General features: G+C 41.2%; 1 protein-coding gene across 23 annotated transcripts in view; it reads left to right on the top strand.

Annotated features, from left to right (window-relative positions):
• The window catches only part of ESRRG (estrogen related receptor gamma), a 388,458-nt gene that overhangs the window by 223,769 nt on the left and 145,269 nt on the right, over nucleotides 1–19,420 (top strand). Inside the window, exon 1 of one of the 23 annotated variants that reach the window (XM_056486398.1) lies at nucleotides 7,874–8,096. The exons of 19 other annotated variants lie outside the window; for them this stretch is intronic. Coding sequence is in view for 1 of the 4 variants with exons in the window: in XM_056486383.1 (XP_056342358.1) it covers nucleotides 8,550–8,605 (56 nt within the window). In the remaining 3 variants the exon portion in view is untranslated. Of the gene's footprint in view, nucleotides 1–7,873; nucleotides 8,097–8,387; nucleotides 8,610–13,312; nucleotides 13,368–19,420 lie in introns of those variants that run through there. 3 more of the 23 variants (XM_056486383.1, XM_056486396.1, XM_056486394.1) reach the window with 3 other exon arrangements.

The following is a 19,420-nucleotide window of genomic DNA, read 5'->3' as shown; positions in this document are numbered from 1 at the left end:
TGTGAAGATATGTAGGTAACCAAGAGCCTATAATACATTTACATGTGGCTTGTGTAGGTATAGGCACACACACAGACACATCTGCAGCAGTTGAACCAAATTGTTTGTGATACAAGTGTCAGAAGTGCAGTAAGTCTAAAGGCTGTATTTTCTGGATCAATTCACACCTTGAGTGACTGCTTTAGCAACAAAATATTGACTAGATCTGCTTAAAAGTCATACTGCTATTTTATTGCTTTATTCAGCATAATCAAGATCAAATAATTATCATCCTTACTTTTCTTTTTTTATCTGTGAAAGACAGAAATTTATGTTGTAGGTAAGTTAATTTCTGAAAATGTATCACCTGAAATGGGAGCAGAGATGGTGGGCGGATAAAACAGCCTAATATGAAAACTGAAGTTTGCATGTTTCTTAAAAAATAAGGTATAAATTCCAATTTGCAAGTAAATGAATTAAGCTGAAGGAGCATGGGCAACATAGTGTTCACACATTAACTATTATACGTGGAGCTAAATCTATTGATTTGAGATTGAATAATTGAACAGGGCTAACTGTCTGGTCAATAGAAGTGAAGCTGCTGTAGGACAGAAACAGAGTTGATAATAGAAGGCTTCAGCTGCAGAAGGATGTCATTATGATTATATGCTGTCATTTGAACATACTAACACAGCCAGAAAAAAAGGTTTTCATTGTAATAATGTAATGTAACACAGGTGTTTTTATTAAAAGTGTGATTCCTCTTTATTGTATTAATGACGTTAATGTTCCCTTAAAAGTTAGTGTACAAGTCTCCTGGATATAGCGGGATTGCTGCACTGGTGTTGCTGTGCTCTGACATCTTCTTGGTGGGTGCTCTAAACCTCCTACCCACCACTAAGGGGAGAGGAAAATAGCAGTGGTCAACAGCATCTCAGTGCACCCTGACACATCAGGCCTTGGGCTTTCAGAGGGATCTGGAAAAAAAGCAATTGGTAGTGAATTCCACTTTTCTTTCCCTCTCCTGGAACCACACAGTTACCATCTGGATGCTGTATATCCATGCTAACCTTTCTTTAAAGTCTCTTCATCTTAATGGCTGGGAGAAGTTACTAGGAGTTCTTAATGTCTTCCTGTGCCAACAAGTGCATGTCCAAGAAATCATGTAACCTGGAGTCTAATTAGACCTCTAAACAAAATTTACGTTTTTGAGTGCTCAGTCAGTCAGGTGATACAGGCTTTTAAAAAGGCACGTAGACTGAAACAGAAATCAGAATTCTGATCCTACAGGGACAGAGTTCAGTGGCCTTCCTGGAAGCCTCTACCTATTTTAGATCTGGGTGTCTAGAGATAAGGGCAGCTATTACTTTATGGGGAGGAAGGATTTGTTTGCTCTTGAGCATCTGAACTCAGCCTTTGTTACCAGTGGTTTCAGAGCTGTTAATTTCCCATGGTGAAAGCTCTTTTCACCAGCACAATCAGGTTATCCTGAGCTGAGGAGGTTTCACTAGTCTCATTTGTCTTCAGCGTTAATTCTGTGCCAAATTCTTGCTTCCTAGGTCAGTGAAACATTAGAAGAGAGAGAATCTCACCTTGATCTAGGAGAGAACAGTTATAGGCTGCTTTATTATATTGAATTGTTCCTTAATAGTTATGGATAACAGGACAACCATGTAGAAAGTCCCTACTTGACAAACAGACTGGGGGTTTGTGATTTTCAGTAGTTAAAATAGATGCTTTCCTGAGGCTGGTGTTAATTGTAGCTAATCTGTGTTTAATTTAGTGCTCCTTGCACCTTTAAAAAGTGCAACCCTTTAAAGCCATTGTTTTAAAAAGCATGCATTAGATGTCAGACAACATAAAGACAGCATGTAGAGATTACCCTGATGTAAGTGATCGTTCCAGTCATCTAGTGTATGGATAAAAGATTTCCAAGGCTTATGTTACTTGGCAGTTCAACATGATCTAGCTGTTTGTTAATCAGAGAACACGTGAAGAACAAAGGATGGAGAACAAAAATGTTGAAAAGAAGTGTTGTCTAGCTAGAAGACGTACAGTGGGACAAGTAAGGTGGGGGCAGGATTGGATAAAGCAGTCATGGAAACAATGAGCCATAAGAGGGCAAAATTTGTTTCACTTTGTTTCTTGTGACTTGAGTTTGTTGGTAAAGGGGATAACATTTTGTATTCAGGCAGAGAGCATGTTCTGTAAATCTCTTCAGTTACCCGTTCCCTGGGTGTCGCAATAGATTAAGTCGCTGTGTGATGATATGACACCGCCATCACTCGTCTTCCTGGGATATTGCTGGAGGCAACAACAAACCTGTGTCTTTGGCACATGTGAAGGAATTTAGTGCTTGAGGGGTTAAATTACACAGGCTCCCCTGTGGATCAGCTTATGCTTGGACAGTAATAATAGCAATAACATTAATAATAAAAATGCCAGAGCGAAGGGAGTAGAGGGGGAGCAGGGAGAGGAAAAGGCAGGAGAGTGATGGAAGATGGGCTGGGACTGCTGGGGTGGGGGCAGGCAGGCTGGAGGATGCGTTCTGTACAGCAGGTGTCCTGTCTCCACGTCACATGTCGTGGGAGCCTGTGCCACACAGACACGCACAAATAGATGGCACAAAAGCTTTGAGGGCGGTTGGTGGCTCTGTGCGTGTCTGCGCTCTCGCTTCGAGCCATGATATCCTAGGGCAGTGTAACAAGCAATTCGTGTCAGCTCACAGTAAAGATTATTGGTGTTTTCACGGGGGAAATATTTACGCTACATCTTCTATTTTTAGTGCTTTGAGCTTGCAGTAAGGTAGAAGGGCAGGTGGGGGAGTGGGGAGAGACCCATTGAGGGACTCGTCTCATCCCTCAATTAGATGGAGCTAAACCCCTAATCTTGCTTAGGAATAGCTGCTGATGCTAAGTTTTCTTCTTTCCCTTCTGGTTTAGTGGGATTGTGTTTCACTGCAGTGTAGGTGATAGAATGGGATGTCAACTGGAATGTTTTGATTCTAATAGAAAGCATAAATGCGTTTTAAGGAATGCATTTCTACATAGGTGAGGCCTCCAAAAATAAAAAAAAAAAAAAAAAAAAAACACCAAAAGGTAATGTAAGTGCAGAATAAAGTGTTAGGGTTTTAGGTTTGGGGTTTGGTGGTTTTGGTTTTTTCTGGGTTTTTGTTTGTTTTTGTTTTGTTTTAATTCCTGGATAGAAAAGCCATCACAGTAAAAGAAGGAAATTTATTGCATTGCTGGGAAAAAAAGAAAAAAAACCCAAAACAAACCAAAACAAAAATAACAAACAAAAAGAGAAATCTGAATTTGTTCTCTTTCAGATTTGTTATCATAATAATCCTTCAAGTGAAAGGGACTAATTTACTCTTTCTATAGGAATATTTTAAGTGTGATTATCATAATATCACAGCTGCTGAAAAGGTCTAAAATAGGGCATTGACCTTGAACGTGTTCCTGCGTTTAGTGTGTGGTGCTTAACATTCAAGAAACAATACAACTGCAACTCATTTATTAATGTACAATCTCAAAATGTTAACTCTTGCTCTGTAAATACATGCCACAAGGATAGTAGGAAGCTTGCAGTATCCCATGAAGTACATGTGGTATTTTATCAGTGTAAATATGTATAAGATTTTCAAGATTTCTGCTGGGAATACTCCATAACTAAAGTAAGTTTTCCCTTTGGTACTGCACTAGTTTATGATTTAATTTTTACTGACATTCCACCAGTCATATTATTAGCTTCACAAAATGAAAGTGAAATAATCCTGTATTAATTAAACAGAGCAACTGAATTCCCTCAGTCATCTTATCCTTGGCTGTCTGAGACAGTAATGCACTTCAGTTTCTCTGAAGAAACTTACACTAAAAAAAGAGCTTGGGGTAATAGTGAGATATCCATATTGAAGTGTGTGCCTGAATTATCTTTAGGGAGGAGACCTTTTTTGGTGGGTGACAGACAATGTGCGTTCGGCTCCCTTCTTTTTTTTTTTTTTTTCTTTTCTTTTTTTTCCCCCTTTCATTTTGTCAGAGGGTTTGGAAAAGGTGTTTTGTCAAGAGAATAATATTCATTTATAGCAGTGTGAACAGATTCTATTCTGTACCAGTGAAAGCAGTCATTTAAATACCCATACCCATGCCCTTGAAAATAAAACAAGGAGAAAATATGGAGTATTTATTTGAGACCAGATAAATTGAATGTAGCTCAGTAACATGGTAAGGCAATTGCTGTTATTTCACAGAGACATTTTTTATGTGCTGAGACTGAATGTAGCAGCAAAAGCTAAAAGCCTTGCTCCATGTATTTGTGAGCACACCGTGGAAAAGTTCTAAGGAGCATCAGAGATTGTGTTGTGTGAGCTGTTCCCCCTAAGATCAAAACAAAGAGTAATTAATGCTAAGTACAGACTGAAGTAGCAGATGGCTTTCAAGTAATAATTTGATAGCGTTTGTCCAACTCTGTACAAACAGGTGAGCAGAATTTGGAACTTCTGAGGCGTTAGTTTCTTTAATTCATTAGCAGCATATCCAGGGGTGCACCAAGTGCCTTCCAATGAGAAGCACAAAAGAGGAGTAGACAGTGGCAATACTGTTCTAGTGTTAATTTCAATGTAGCATTGAGAGAGATCACACCTGAGTTGTGTTTCTTTAATGAGTGTTTGTGAATAAAATCACATATTTGGTGACACTTCAGTATTTATTTCAAACTTTTTATAATATTTTCCAGCTGGACTTTGAATAAGGCTCCATGGCATATTGCAAATCTTTATCTAAAGCGTGCTTATTCCCAAATAAATCCTCCACAGCTACCAGACTTTCATATTCTTGCTGCTTCCCTGCTGGCTTGAGCTTGTTGCTCCTTTTGGTAAACACACATTTGACACAATGCACTGTGAGGTTTCTGTGAAGTGCCACTGAACCTCACTTCAGTTGCCTTGAGGTGGTTGTGCTTTAAGAATCTGGCTCTTCTGATGCCTTGAAATGTCTGTAGTATTCAGATGTGAATATGCTTAAAGATGTACTGTTTGGCACACAGGAAAAATGAGATGTACAGAGAGACATGGAAATGTAGGTGCTGCCCCTTGACTGGTACGGGCACTCCTGACGATTTTTTCCTTCCCCTCTCTTCATTCCATTACCACTGCTTTGTACAGACTCCTTGTGGTAAGATTTTGCACTGTACATTTTGATAAGTTATTGCAGATGTGTGTTTGCATGCATGTTCCTATTGTATTCCCCCCTGATAAAATTCAGTAAACAGGTACCTGGATTGCTTTCTCTACCCCCCCCTCCCCCCCCACTGCTTTTATTTATTTCAGCAGAAGAGCTTAAAATGAACCTACAGTTAGCCCCAGTTTATTTGCTGCTGTTTGAGATTATTTGTAATCTCTTTCTTATCTTAGTGTTTTTTTTTTTTTTTTTTTTTTTTTTTTGTTTTTGTTTTTTTTTTGTTTTTTTTTTTTCCACTTTCCCCAAACTGATCTGTAACTGTGAAACCCAAGTTCAAGAATGTAGTTGGAATTCCAGGCCCCAGTCTGGTGGAGGTGACACTTTCAGTCCCTGGGGGAAGAAGCCAACTGCTTTGTTTATCAACATGCAAAGTGCAGCACAATATTCCTGGTTCTCCAAGAGGCAGCACTGGCAGGGCAGAGAGCTGCTTGCTTGGATGAAAGATGCCTGATAGAAAACTAGTGATGGCTCACAGGGGGAGAGGAAAAATGCATTACTTGGGGGTATAGAGGAGGGTGGGGGACAACAAGCTTCTAGTAGTGGAAACGTGAAAATGAAGGCTCAGAGGAAGACAGACCATGACAGAAGGAGGGACCATCGTGTTTCAGCTCTTGAATATAAAATCTTAGGAGATAATGAACAAAAGTAGGAATGAAGCTAACCTGTGCCTTGGTAAGTTTCAAAATGGATTAGCTGTCAGATTTTCAGGAGGGTGTATTCCAAGGAATGCAATACAGAAAAGTGACCATATCAAATCACACATGTACAGAGAATCATTTATAGCTGATTTTTATATAAGAAGAAGATATATACATGCAAAGATTTGAGAGCATTTTGGAATAAAAATATTGAAAAATAGACATTTTGGGTATAAATCTATAAATAGACATACTGATATACTTATAAATCTATTTACAGAGATACTCAGTACAAACAATATATTTGTATTTGCATGTTTTGCCCATGTGCACATGCAAATCAGTTTGACTTGTATTTTGAGTTTGTATAGTCATACAGATAACTATACATAAAGACATCATATTAAAGTTTTGATTTGATTCTGAAATCCACATTTATCAAATTGTTACTTAGGATGCTCTAACAGAGCAACGTGATTTAATGCCTCCTGTTTTAAAATTTGGTAAAAACTGATTTTTTTTTTGTCCCTGATGTTTCTACAGAGTACTTAAATTTTACTCTACATTTCAGAGCTTTTTAATTCACTGCTCACAAGCAAATTTACATCTTAATTACAGAGTTCACATTTAACAATATAGACAGCATAATGCTACTGGTAATTAAGCTTTTACTACCTGCTTTTATACAGTAGTCTGAGCTGTAGTTTTGCTGTGTGAGTTCTGATTCCTAAAATTGCAAGTATTTATACTGGATTTGTAGGAAGCAGGCCCAGTCTTCACGTAAGGTTAATACAGAACAGTGGAATCTCCTTGCTGTAAACATACACAAACATATCTATTGAACCTACGTATGTTGGAATTTGGTTCTGTTGCTGTATTTTTTTTTTCTTTTTTTGGTAAAATGCTGTGAAACAGATCTGGAGAGGGCATTTCTGTGAACAGTATTACTGCATTCTGAGGGTTTGCACTGATTTGTTTTGATCTAAAAGACTGCCATTTGCATTATGTTAGGGCTTCAGTCACAAAAGATTTTTATAAGAGTTGAGCTCACTCTAAGAAATTATTGTCTTTCCAGTGTCGGTTTGTTTTTTTTTTCTGGATAGAGACAGCCTGCATCTGTTTTCACAGAAATGCTTTGAACGTGGAAAATATGTATGGTGCCTTAGTTGTAATATTAAATATAGGTGCTAGCTTTTGAGAAAAAAAATTTCATCCCATATTTATTACTGATACTTTCAAAACAGGATATGTGCATGTGTTTCAGTGCAAACAGTGTCCATAATGTCCCTAAATTTGAGTACTTTCTTTGTGTTGGAACAAGTTTAATCAGGAATCTTTCATACGCCAGAGAACAACTCTGAGCTGGCTGTAAGCAGTGTTTTGCTGGAACCGGGCTTGGTGATGTTTATACAGGCATGCCTACAGGGGTATGTGTTTATTGCCCTTTTAGTTCAGCAAAACTTACTTTACAAAAAACCCAAACCCCCAAGCACTGTAGAGGTCTCGGCACCCTCCCAGATTTACTAATGCAGAGCTACTCCCGTGCAGCCCTTATCTCATTAAAATGAGGCAGGCTGAGTTGGTCCATCTAATCCCTGCACACTAACGGAGGAAATTGATCAGTTCTGGATCTTTTCTTTCTCATTTCTAAATATGCACATCCAAACATCCAAATACGCGCACAGGAGCATATGCTTTATACATATGTATGTAAATAAACCCCCCCACGTTGTATAGGAACACGCGTACCTGTATTCGCCCCCACTTGCACCCATTATGTTAAGGACTGGATTTGAGTGCTCGTTTTGTTAGAAATGTCTTTTTTCTTTTTTTTTTTTTTTAACTAAGTAGAAAAGGAAAGTTTTAATTTTTAAATAGGAAATTATAAATATCTGTATTACATAGCTGCATAATTTTTATGTTCTTATGTACAATATAATATAATATATACATAGTCAAATTCCAGCCCGCTCCCCCTCCCCTTTCCCCCCAAAAGCAACTCGCACGACAATGAAAAGTTGAGTTACCCAGAGGCTTCGGCAGGCTGCGCTTGGCGTTATAATTATTTGCTTTTCCCCGGCGCCGAGCAGTTCCAAAGGTTAGGGAAGCGGCGTTCAGGAGAGCGCGCCGGGAGCCGAGCGCGGCTGCCGCCACAGCGAGACGCCACGAGCGGCGGCGGCGGCGGCGGCGCGAACTTCATCCTCTACCTTTGCGCGCAGTCCTTAACCGGGAGCCTGCCAAGGTACCTGCCGAAGTTGGGGCCGGGCGGGAAGCGGAGCGGGCAGCCCCCGCCCGTCCGTCGGTCGGTCGGTCGGTGTGTCGGTCGGTCCGGCACGCCCGCGGGCTCTGCCCCGGCCGCCGCCTCAGGCCGCCTCAGGCCGCTCCCCCGTCCCCACCCTCTACCTGCCGCGCGCCCCGCGCGCCGGGCCGCCGCGGCGCCCCCGGCGCCTGATTGGCCGCGGCCGCACCAATCGGCCGTCCCCCCGGGCCGGGGCATGCATATGTACGGCCCTGCTGCATATTCATGAGCGCCGCGCGGGGCTTTAAGTCCTTGATTAGGCGCGCGGGCGAGCTTTTGGTCCCCGCCCGCCGCCGCCGCCGCGCCCGGAGCGCGCCCGTGCCAAGTGCGCGGCGCTCGGCCACGGAAACTTTGCTTTCACCGCGGGGGCGCACGGAGGATGGTCGCCGGGCGCACATGGATTCGGTAGAACTTTGCCTGCCGGAGCCGCTCTCCCTGCACTACGAGGAAGAGTAGGTACCGCTCCCCGCCCCCACCCCACCGCCGCTCGCCGCCTGCCCCAAAACATGACAGGCGCCTGAGACGCCGCTGCAGGTAACGCTGCGCCGCGGCCGCGGGCGGGAGCCGGCCCGGGGCACCGCGCGGCCGCTGCGCGCCGTGGGGGGGGCCGGGCGGGAGGCGCCCGGCGGGAGCGCTGCTGGAGCGGGCGAGCGCCCGGCCCCGCGGCCGCCCCGGCGCTCGCCGCCTGACAGGTGCGCGGCTCTCCGGCGGCGGCGGCGGGCGGGAGCGGCCGGCGGCGCGGTGCCCGTGCGGTGCGAGCGCCCTGCCGGCCGGGGGGCGCCGCTCCGGACCGCGGCGGCAGCGGCAGGGGAGGCGGCGCGGGGCATCGGCTCGGCGTGTCCCTGCCCGCGCCCGCCGCTCCCCGCGGAAGGCGGCCGAGCGCACTTTTTGAGGAGCCGCAGTTCTTGGCTGGCACTTCTCAGCTACCTGGCGGAGCGACTCCGGCGGAAAGCGCGGCGCCCAAACAGAACCGGGCGGTCTGGGGCTGAGGAGCGGCTCCTGAACTTGATTTCAGCCCGCAGCCGGGATTGAATATTAGTATATCACGGGAGCTGCCAGCGGTCCATTTTTCTCCGTGTCGAGCCACTTCGGTCGCTGTGTCCCGGCGTTAGGCCGGGGTGGCGGGCGCGCCGAGGAGCAGCCCCGGCCGGCGGCCGGCACCGCCGCGGAGAGGCTGCTCGGGAGGTGACAGTGTACTAGAGGTAGATGCCCACTAGCTGTCCTTACTGCCTGCGCTGTGCAGGGCTGCTGGTAATTAAGCCAGGCATGAAAAGTGAATCGCTGTGGTCGCTTGTCAGGGAAATAAGATGGGGAGTAGCAAATAGCCTGGCTGGCAGGAGTACAGTTTGGGAAGGGGACGCGGGGAAAAGCCGCTGGAGTGTTTTGGGGGGTAAAGAGAAGGAAATAGACAGAGGTAGGGTGCCCTCTCAGCTATGGCTTATAGGTCAGCGCACTGTATGTAGTGTAAGACAGCTTCGTAATGTAAGAATGCAGTTTCCACAGCTCTTACTAACAGTGACACGTTTTTCAGAAAATACATATAAAGATCATAAGTTGAGTATTTTATGGTTGTGGGTTTTTTTTTTTTTTTTTTTTTTTTTTTTTTTTTTTTTGGTGGGTGTTTCACAATCCCCCCCCCCCACCAAAGGAGCTTTCTTGAATTTACCTTCTTACGGCTAATTTGAATGATTAGTTTAGATAAGCCTCTTAGAGTAGATGCATTTAAATGAAATCGGGGCACATGTCTTTTTGGCTCTGATGCAAGATTCAAACTAATTTTTTTCTTCCTCTGACTCAATTAAAAGTCGTCTCAAAACACTCTTAATATATTGTCTCAGTGCAGGTCTGGAGGCATGTGGGATTCAGTGGATACAGAGAAGAAACTAACATTCAGAAATATACCTGCCTCTCCTTCTCAATCAATAAACACTGGAGTTTTACACATTGTTAATATCTGTGATTTGATACATTCTGTAACATGCATAGGCACATGTAAGCATAAAGACATACAAATAGATGTAGGAGTTTCTGCAGTTCTTATGGATAAGGGTAGAGAGGATTCAAGCTAAAAATTGTCCGAACATTTTGGGAGTGCACAGACATCTGTCTGACCATCACTAGGTATGCTTTGATTTTAAGGCAGAGCTTGTTAAAGAATGCAATAACTTAAAGCCAGCTGCAGTCTTAGCTTTTTGCTCTTTCAGCAATAACAATAGCACTAATAATTACTAATAGTTAATAAAATAACAGATGCAATAAATATATCTGCTCATTTTGACATATGTGTCAGTTTAATAATTTTAAATGAATCACTGTGTTCATAACGGGAAATCTCCTTCAACCTCTGATTAAAATGTAACGTTGACTAAAGGATTATAGAGCGGACTTAATTTTACCGACTGTTTTAACAGTTGTCACAGCTGTTGGAAGAAGGAAAGGCAATTGAAACACTCCAAAAAAGCAGGGGGGGTAGGGAGGAGAGAGAACAGCAGTAGTTTAGAAAATTTGAACATGGTCTCTGAATGTCAAACATAGAAAATTGAGGAGATTTGTAACTCCAGAAAGCTTCTGCGCGCTATGTACATTTGTGTTTTGTGGCTCACTGTGTTTCACATTCATTTGAAAGTGTAGCTGCTTTCTCAGTTTCTCCGTTTAAAAACATGCAACAGTGTTTAAATGTGAAACAAATTCATCTGTTCCCGTTCATAGATTTTCATCTTACAACAGAAGTGATAGAATACGCGGATGACGAGAAATAAAGGTTGTGTAGAATGGCTGTAACGTTTAGAAAGTGGACGTAGGTGCCACATCGTGTGAGTACTTCAGTGCTGTGATGGTCGGTGTACATGTTTTGTATGTTTTAATTCTCATGTTGTGATGTGGGAATGGTCTGTGGAGTCACCCTGTGAGTCTGGCCAGTTGTGTTTGTGTATGGATGAATATGAGTGTGTGTGTGTTGCTCACATGTACATATATTTGTGTGTTTGCTTGTGCGCAGGGTGATTATGTGCTAAACATAAAAGAGTTTATGTCAGTTTCACTCTTCAGAGTATTTTGGCATAACCTCAAATTGCTGAAGAATTTTTTTAGAAGTGTCTTTCATTTGTAAAGGCAGGAAAGGGGCAGACTGAAGAACGCTTCTTTGTGAAGTGGGAAGCAGCACTTGATTCCGCTCCACGGTTTCTCCAGGCTCTGAAGGTCTTTAACCTCGCCCGTTTGTCTTATTAGATAGCTTGTTCCAGCTGTTCCTGAGAAATGAAGCCCCAGGCTGGTGCTCCCGGGGGTCCCCAGCGTGTGGGGTGGCACAGAGCCCTGGGTGGGCGCACAGCCCCTGCCTGGGCTCTCCCCTGGAGCAGACAGGCCTTGCTCCCTTCTTCCCTCCCTGTTTCCGGTCGCAGAGCTTTGCTCTTTTGGTTCTGCTACACTGCTGGCAAGTTTTTGAATCCTGCAGAAACTATAAAGGGTTTGTGCTGAAATGTCTGTCTGGCAGATTTTCCTTTACTGGGGCTTACCCCTCTTCTAGTGATGGGTGCTCATTTTAATGTGTTTATGGTTGTGCTCTTTTATTTACTGAGCCTGGTGCGTTGCAGCGGTAATTAACCCATGTTATTAGCAAAGCCCTTGTGGATATCCATTAATTCTCTCGAATGGCTGATCGTTTTTCCTGTCCTCTTTTCCCCTGTTTTTTCCTAAGAATAGCTGTCCTTTTTCTGACAGACCTTAAGCTTTAACATTTCCTACAAATTTCTTTTTAAACTGAGGCAGGTAGAAGGGCGTCATTCCCATAGTTCCATAATAAAGAATAACTATTGTCTTAACAAACTGTTCTCAGAGATGCCAACGGGAAGCAAAACAACTGTGAGAATCTGTAGGGAACAATTTATTTAATTATTATTTTTCAAAACACATGCTTAATGATAAGAAAAGAGATAAAAATTTTCTTAGCTTAGTTTTTTTTGTGTAGCTGCATTAGCTGTTGTGCATATTTTAACGTTCATATTTTAATCAGATTTCAACTTACTTAATAGCACTTTGGGCATTTAAAAATATTGAGCCAGCAGAAAAATACTTGTGCTTGCACTGCTGAGAAAAGATAAGGGCCACCTCATTAGCCAACCCTACTTTTGCAATTAATTTCAAATACATGGTGCTATTCATCAAATAGAGAAGGTAACTTGTCTATGATAATATTTAACAATACTTGAAGCCCACTTTGCTTAGAGTAGCTAAAAAGTATGATGTGTTTATTCTCACAGATAGGTCAGTCCACACTCAATGATGCAATTTCTGTATGTTACAAAGTTACAAAGATAGAAAAATTATGGTATGAAAATATAATATTTTAATGGATAAGTGACAAGATTATTCGTTTTACAGAACAGGTTTTAAAGGACTGGCACTGGGCCTGCAGGGAGGTTGCTTGCACCTTTGTGGATATATAAGTAGGAATGAAAAAAAAATGCTTATTTAATCTTTCAAGGAAGTATATAAAATAATTACTTTTTCTGCTTAGAATACGTGAAATGTATAGGAGAAGTAGGAGGAAAAATATGAAAGGAATTCTTGCTCCTATTGAAGCCTGAAGTAGCCTCTGTCTATAAGATAAGCTTTGCTATGAATTCTTTTTCACAGCAAATTCATGGAGGGAAGAAACAATAAAATGTTGATCCGTTACAAGTGCATATGAGCCTCATGCTACCGAGCTCTCTAGAGGAAATCTGTGATTATGCTGGGCCAGTTTGTTCAGTTTTTATCTCTTTTACATCCACTGGCCTTGTATTAAATTGTCATTGTCCTAAAGCACATGAGAGAGAAATGAATTGCATTTCTCGACATGCTCTGACAGTGAAATATTTAGCCCCTCTGTCTCCAATCATACTCATATGTACGTTTGATAGTGCAGGGATGACACCAACAGTCGCTGCAGCTTGACACTCCACTTATTACATGTTCTTTTACATTTCGTGTATCGTCTTTTAGGCTTGACTTAGGGAGTCATACGTGCACAGTCGTGTCTGTGGCAGCATGTACGCATGTGGTTTTGTTCCGTGTGTTTGCGTTTTGTGTGAAATCTTCTGCCTGTGCACAGCAAGTGCTGCGTTCAAACATGTTTATATGCATACCTCTGTGTGTGTTCCAGGTGTATAGTGTGTTCCTTATGCAGTTTTGGCAGTGTGCATCTATTGTTGTGTGTTAGCCACAGACATGTACACAGTAAGTATAAATATATGCAGAGCTGTATAACTTCCCTCTGTGCAGTTGCTTGTCAATAAGCAGCTGCCTTTATGTGGTTTTATGTGGGTTTTTTCTTATCCATGAGGAGAGAGTTGGCCAGCAATGTAAAGTATTTACACCTCATTTTGTATCAGATTCTCCATGTAATCTAGCAGGTTTTATATTATACTCACAGTTTTGGTTTTAAAAGATGCTGTATTTTTTTAATAATTTTTTTCTCTTTCAAGTAAATGGGAAGTCTAATATTTATTCACATTTCTATAAGTTTTGGCTGTCAAACAGAGATTTATTTTTTCAGCTAAATATAATAGACACACAGTTATATTTACAGCTAAAGAATATAATTATTTTTAGGGGGGGAAGCCTCCTGCATATGGTTGTTAGCATACATCATGATGTCATCAGACAAAAATATATGCAAATACATATGCAGTTTTAATGGTCCTTAGTCCTCTCGAGAAGTGCTATAATTGTGGGGTTTTTGTTTTCTTCTTTTGTTATGGTTCTGTTGTCCAGAAGTAAAAATATTATGAAACATTAAAGAAAAGTATTAAACTGAATTGTATACTGCTATTTCCAATAGTATTGCTTAATTATTTTTTAAAGGACTCGGTATTGCTTTTTCAGTAGCACTTTGGAGAGTAACTTCTATAGGCTATTGCCTTTTGACTTCCCTCTCTTATGAAACAATTTATGTATTTTCTGTGTTACAAAAGCTTTAAATCTCTTGGGTTTGTTTACATAATGCTTGTAATGTTTTCCAATTAATTTGTATTTCCTTCAAACAAAGAAGGGCTTTTCTCTTTGCTGTTCCTTAATATAGCAGGTTTGCATCAAAGGGAATCTTATCTAATTTCCAATTATTTTGCTCTTTTAAGTAGCACTGCTTTTTAATCAGAGCATCGTTACCCATTTCTTTTAAAATTGAAATATTTATTTTTTCATTTCAGCTTCTTATACTTGCTAGAAAATTGTCTATTAGCAGCCTAATGAAAGTTAGAGCAGTAAAAGTACTTTTGCAGAGTATAAGACAAGCATGTGCTGTTTTTCTGTACCGCTGAGAGTCTTATTCTTACCGTGGGTCACCATCCTGAATTTTTATGTCATCTAAATGAAATTTTCTTATTTAGATCAAAATTATTTACAAGGCAAATGAAAAACAAAAAAAAAAAAGAATCTCGCAAACTGTAATATTTTGTGATGCTAGTACAGGACCGTAAGTATGAAATTGCAGGAGGATTGCTGTACACTAAGTTAGTATAGTGGGGTGTGTGAAATAGAAGGCTCTTGTCCTCATTTTAATCAAGACATTTATAATATCCTTGTACAGAATTGTGCACATTTATTTATATGGTAGCCTGCTGAAATGCAATTAGTTACCCCTATGCACCCCTATATCCTTTAATCATACAATGAAAATTATTTTCTCTTTTCCTGAGTAAAAATCCTTTGCATCTTTGAGCTGCTGTCTTTATATGGGAGGGCAGATTCTCTTAAAGGGTTGTATTCTGAAACCAAACTTTAAGATAAAGTGATTAGAGGTTTTTAAAGTTACTACTCAGTAGTGTAGCATAGATGTCTCTTACCACTCTCTGTGTTTTCATGTTGCTGTAAGCAAAAAAAAAATAGCCCCTGCACATCTCCTTTTCATCATTTTGATTGGAACTACATACCATATATAATGTGTTTTGGCAGCACTTACCTAGCCAAAGAAAACAAATTAATATTAGCCATGCTGAGGGGTGTCAGAAGTATCACAGATGTGTCGATTTAGCTTTGCTCCATCACACACTCTTTCCTTAAACAACTGGTCAAGCTGTCGCAAAATGTAGTGTTGGCTACAGTGAGATTCTAATAGGTGTGATCAGAGATTGATGGCTTTGGCAAGTTAGAATGAGATGATGTGGAGTCACTGTTGCTTGTTTTGAATGGCCTTAGAAAAAAACCCTAACTTTAAAGAAACAAAATTTTAAAAACCCTAAAAATCTAATTAAAATATTTTAAGCCAGCCGTATGTGCACACATGCCCTCCGGCCCCCCAAGCCAGCTAGATATGAAACAATTTAAAGTCCTGTAGATGTAGAGATGCTGGTGAGTGAAATGAAAAAGTCATATCTAAAATATACTGCTAGCTTGTTCCTAAGTATTTTTGAAATTCCTTCCCATGTAAAGGTGCCAGGATGGGTGGGGAGGGGGATGACTTGTTATATTCAGTCCATTCTTATCTGTGATATTGCTGCTCTTTTCCCCTTTCCCTCTATTTCTGGGTTTGTTTCTAGAACTGTTCTTGGAAGAAACGCTTTTTTCAATCTCACACGGAAATACAAAACAGAAAAATCTAGTAAAAACAGTAGGTAACTAAAAAGGTGAAATCATACTCTTTTATGTATGCTTTGCAGAGTACTACTGGCAGTTTGTTTAGTTCTCCATATATTGAAAATGTAAGAAAAAGAATCAAGCCATTTTCTTTGTATCCTTTATTTACTTTTAATTTTTTTCTGTCTTCAATTTTTGTAGAAATTGGTTCCTGTCTTTATGAAGGATGAATGCCAGTGTCCCTTTATGTTTAAGTTGGTATTTTATTGCTTTAGGTGAACTACGATATACTCAATTGGCAAGTATTAATGCTAAAATAGTTTTCATAGGGATTAATTTCAGCAAGTTTGTGAGGCTTTCTCCTTTTTTTTACTTTTAAGGGGGGAAAAAGAGAAAGGAAAAACATCAAGTTAGAAAAAACGCTAAAACCCACCTGCCATCAAACAGATTTAGAGTGCGTTTCCAAAGCAAATGCTTATATATTGCTAGCAAAACTATCTTTGAGGAATGGTAAAATTCTTACATCAAAAAGTGGGGTTTTTTTTCAGCCCTTACCATGGTAGTTGAATGCTCTGTGAATGCAAGTTTTTCTCTGTTGAATTACATTCACTTTCCCATCAGTGAAAGAATTCCCTGGCAGCGTTCTCATAGCAGCCACCACCATGGCGGGGCAGGCGAGCTGTTCCCAAGTGGCACGAAACGCCACGTCTGTATCCAGCTGTTCCCCTGGGCACTGAAGGGGTGACACTGGGATTCCCCAGTGACATCCAGGGCCACCCCACAGCTCTCCTGATGCTGGGGGCGGCTGACATTGGGTGCGAATGGCACCTGTGCCATCAATCACCGGGCCCGGTGTCACAGATGGAGAAACGCCACTCGGCCGCGCGAGCCGGCGCTGCACACTTGGCTTGGCTCGGCTCATTGTTCTGCCACGCATCTCGGGGACGGCTGGTTCTGCGCCGGCAGCCGTGGCAGAGGCGCGGGATGGGCTCAGGTGGTGGCACGGGCCTGCCCTTAGCTGCTCCATCACAGGTTCTGGGGAAGGGCTGCCATGGCAGGGCCGGCGGGAAGGAGCCTCCGGCTTCCAAGGAAGGCTGTAATTAATCAAAGAGCCGAAACTCAGGATTTCTCCTGGCCTTCCAGAAGTTTTCATTTAGCAGGCTGAGAGCGCCCAGCCAGGTTAAGGTTTAACTCTTCCAATGCTGCGCTCGTCCCGGGAATGCGCTGTCACGCCAAGGAGGATGGAAAGAACGCTGTGCCTGTTCCCCATGGCAGGTGAAACCTTCAAAGCCATGGCTCTTCTGAAGTAGCTGGTCTGCTGTCATTCCTCAGCAGTTAGCACTGAAAATTCTGTGTCCGAGACACTGAATGAAAAGGAGAGTTGCCGAGAGGCTTGTCTGGGGGAGAGTGGGGGGTTTTTTGTTTTGTTTTTGTGGTGGGTCTTGTAGTGCCAGGTGAAGGCTGGATCCTGAGAAATCACCGTCTTGTTCCGGACAAAACCCATAAAGGTATTTAAACGCCTTCAGACACTGTAACCATTTTCCTTTCTTTCTTTCACTTTTTCACCCTTTGCAAATCAGAGACAATTCTTAGAGGACAGGAGAACAGAATAAACAAAAAAGCAATTAGAAAATATTGTTTTTCTGCTGGTAAGGCCTGTGTCAGGTCTGTTTTGAATGTATTTGAAACCTATTGCTTCCATGCTCTTTTCCAAGTAGTACCAGATAAATACTGCTGTAAATACCTATAGAAATAAGTAAGATAAACACCTGTGAAATATTGAGATGGAAGTGATTATTGTTCACAAAATTTTTCTCATTTTTTCCTCCCTACGTCCCTTTTGTGTTAAGCGCTCTGGAGAAACCGTATTTTTGTATTTTGAAGCTAATTCACTGCTGCTGTTTTAATTGCAACCAATGTCAAGCAGAAAACCTGTGACATGCCAGAAGCAGGCTACAGTGTGCTGAAGACACAGCTTATGTTTGATTGTGTGTAAATACAGTTAGTTAGTTGGGTTTATCTGATAGCCTGGCAGAAAGAGAGAGGAGCAGTACAAACTGTTTTCAGTAACTGTGCTGTTCATACACCTGATAAGATTGAGAGTGCTTTTGAACTACTGATATGCTTTGAATAAGAAAAGAATAATCACATCCATTGGCACCGGCTTATCAGGAATGAAGTAAAATGCCAGCACTTCTACATTAGCAAAAGTAAATGTTTTAGACACTTTGGGCCTTTTTTCCATTTAAATTAAATAGCAGGGTGCTTTTGAGTGTGCTGTAATGAATGGAAGGATTTATTACCTTGACAAAATTACAGGTGAATGTGTTGAGAGAGGAGTCCTCGGCAACAATAACAGCTCTTTTGATAAGTGGCTACATCTATTCATGCTTTTGGTACAGAAATGCAGCAATTTTATCCTTTCCTGCTTTGTGAAGTGCAGGGGCTAGCTTACAATGTGCAGTGCTTCACAGTGTAACATACTTGTGCAATTTGTAATATACTGGCAGCACATTTAATATTTGGCATGTAACATGGCTGTTTATAAAATTATGCTTGATCATGTACTAGTGTGTCCGCTGCCTTCAGTTGCTGAGTATTTTCATGTTTGAAAAAGAACATATCTCAGAGTATTTGCTGGGAGGGCAAGGTATGATTCATCATTAACTTACCCCAGCAGGCATGAAGCATGCTCAGATGCACTATTATTTTCTCAAAAGTTTGCTGGTTTGTATTTTTGTACCCTTTTTAAATTTTATTTCTTGGTTCTTTTTCTTTCACATGCCTACAGTTAATTCTGGGATATTCAAATTTGATGAATGATAGTGCAAGAGCATATTTGATTGATTTTGAATTATTATTGATTACTGTCAATGAGATCACTGTGACACTTTGAAATCAATGATATATGATTAAACCAAAGCTCTGCTGTTCTATACATTAAGTAGCAGCCGGGAATTTAGGAACTGAATGTTCACAAGCTATAAATTGAGACAATGTCCAGATTTAAATAGCCCTTTGTTTGGCATTTATTCACCAAAAATGTTTCTTAGGAAAGTTAGTTTTCCCAAGTGCGAGCTTTCCGTAAAAGAAAGGTCATTGATTTAAGGTTTATTAAATTTTAGCTAAAAACAACTGGCTCCATTTGGGTGTAAAATAATTTAAGTACTTACTGCAGGCAACCTTCATGCTTTAAAGCTGTTGCTCAAAGGTTTCATTCTTCTATGAAGATGTCAACTGTAAATATAAAAATGCATCACTGAAAATGTAATGGTTTAAAGATTCTAACTGAAATAAAAATTCCTGCCTGGGGAAAGCACTATAATCAAAATAAAGTAGTCTTAACTTTTTTTTTTTTTTTTTTTTTCCTGCGGAGGCTGCACTTGAAAAGAGTGCTTCAAGGCAGCAGGTAGCAAGGTTGGTAGGGAATGCCAATTTCTATTTATTTATTTATTTATTTATTCTCCCCCACAGATGATGATAGTCTATCTTTGGAATCAGCAATACACTTCAGCCACTAATACAGGCAATATGTAGGCTGCTGCTGCCACCTCTGAAATGCAGTATCCTGGCACTTAAGTTAACTTTATAATCTGGCAAAAACCCTGCTTGGCAATATTGAAATCTAGCTTCTGAAGTGTTTTTACTTCTGAAAGCTTTTTATGTCTTTTTGTATCTCTTTAGCATATATTAAATTTCTCAGGAGCAGTGGCCTG

The sequence above is a fragment of the Oenanthe melanoleuca genome, chromosome 3 (genome assembly GCF_029582105.1).
Source record: "Oenanthe melanoleuca isolate GR-GAL-2019-014 chromosome 3, OMel1.0, whole genome shotgun sequence".
NCBI lineage: Eukaryota > Metazoa > Chordata > Aves > Passeriformes > Muscicapidae > Oenanthe > Oenanthe melanoleuca.
The sequence above is the reverse complement of the archived record's forward strand: the minus strand, read 5'-3'. Positions and strand labels throughout refer to the sequence as shown.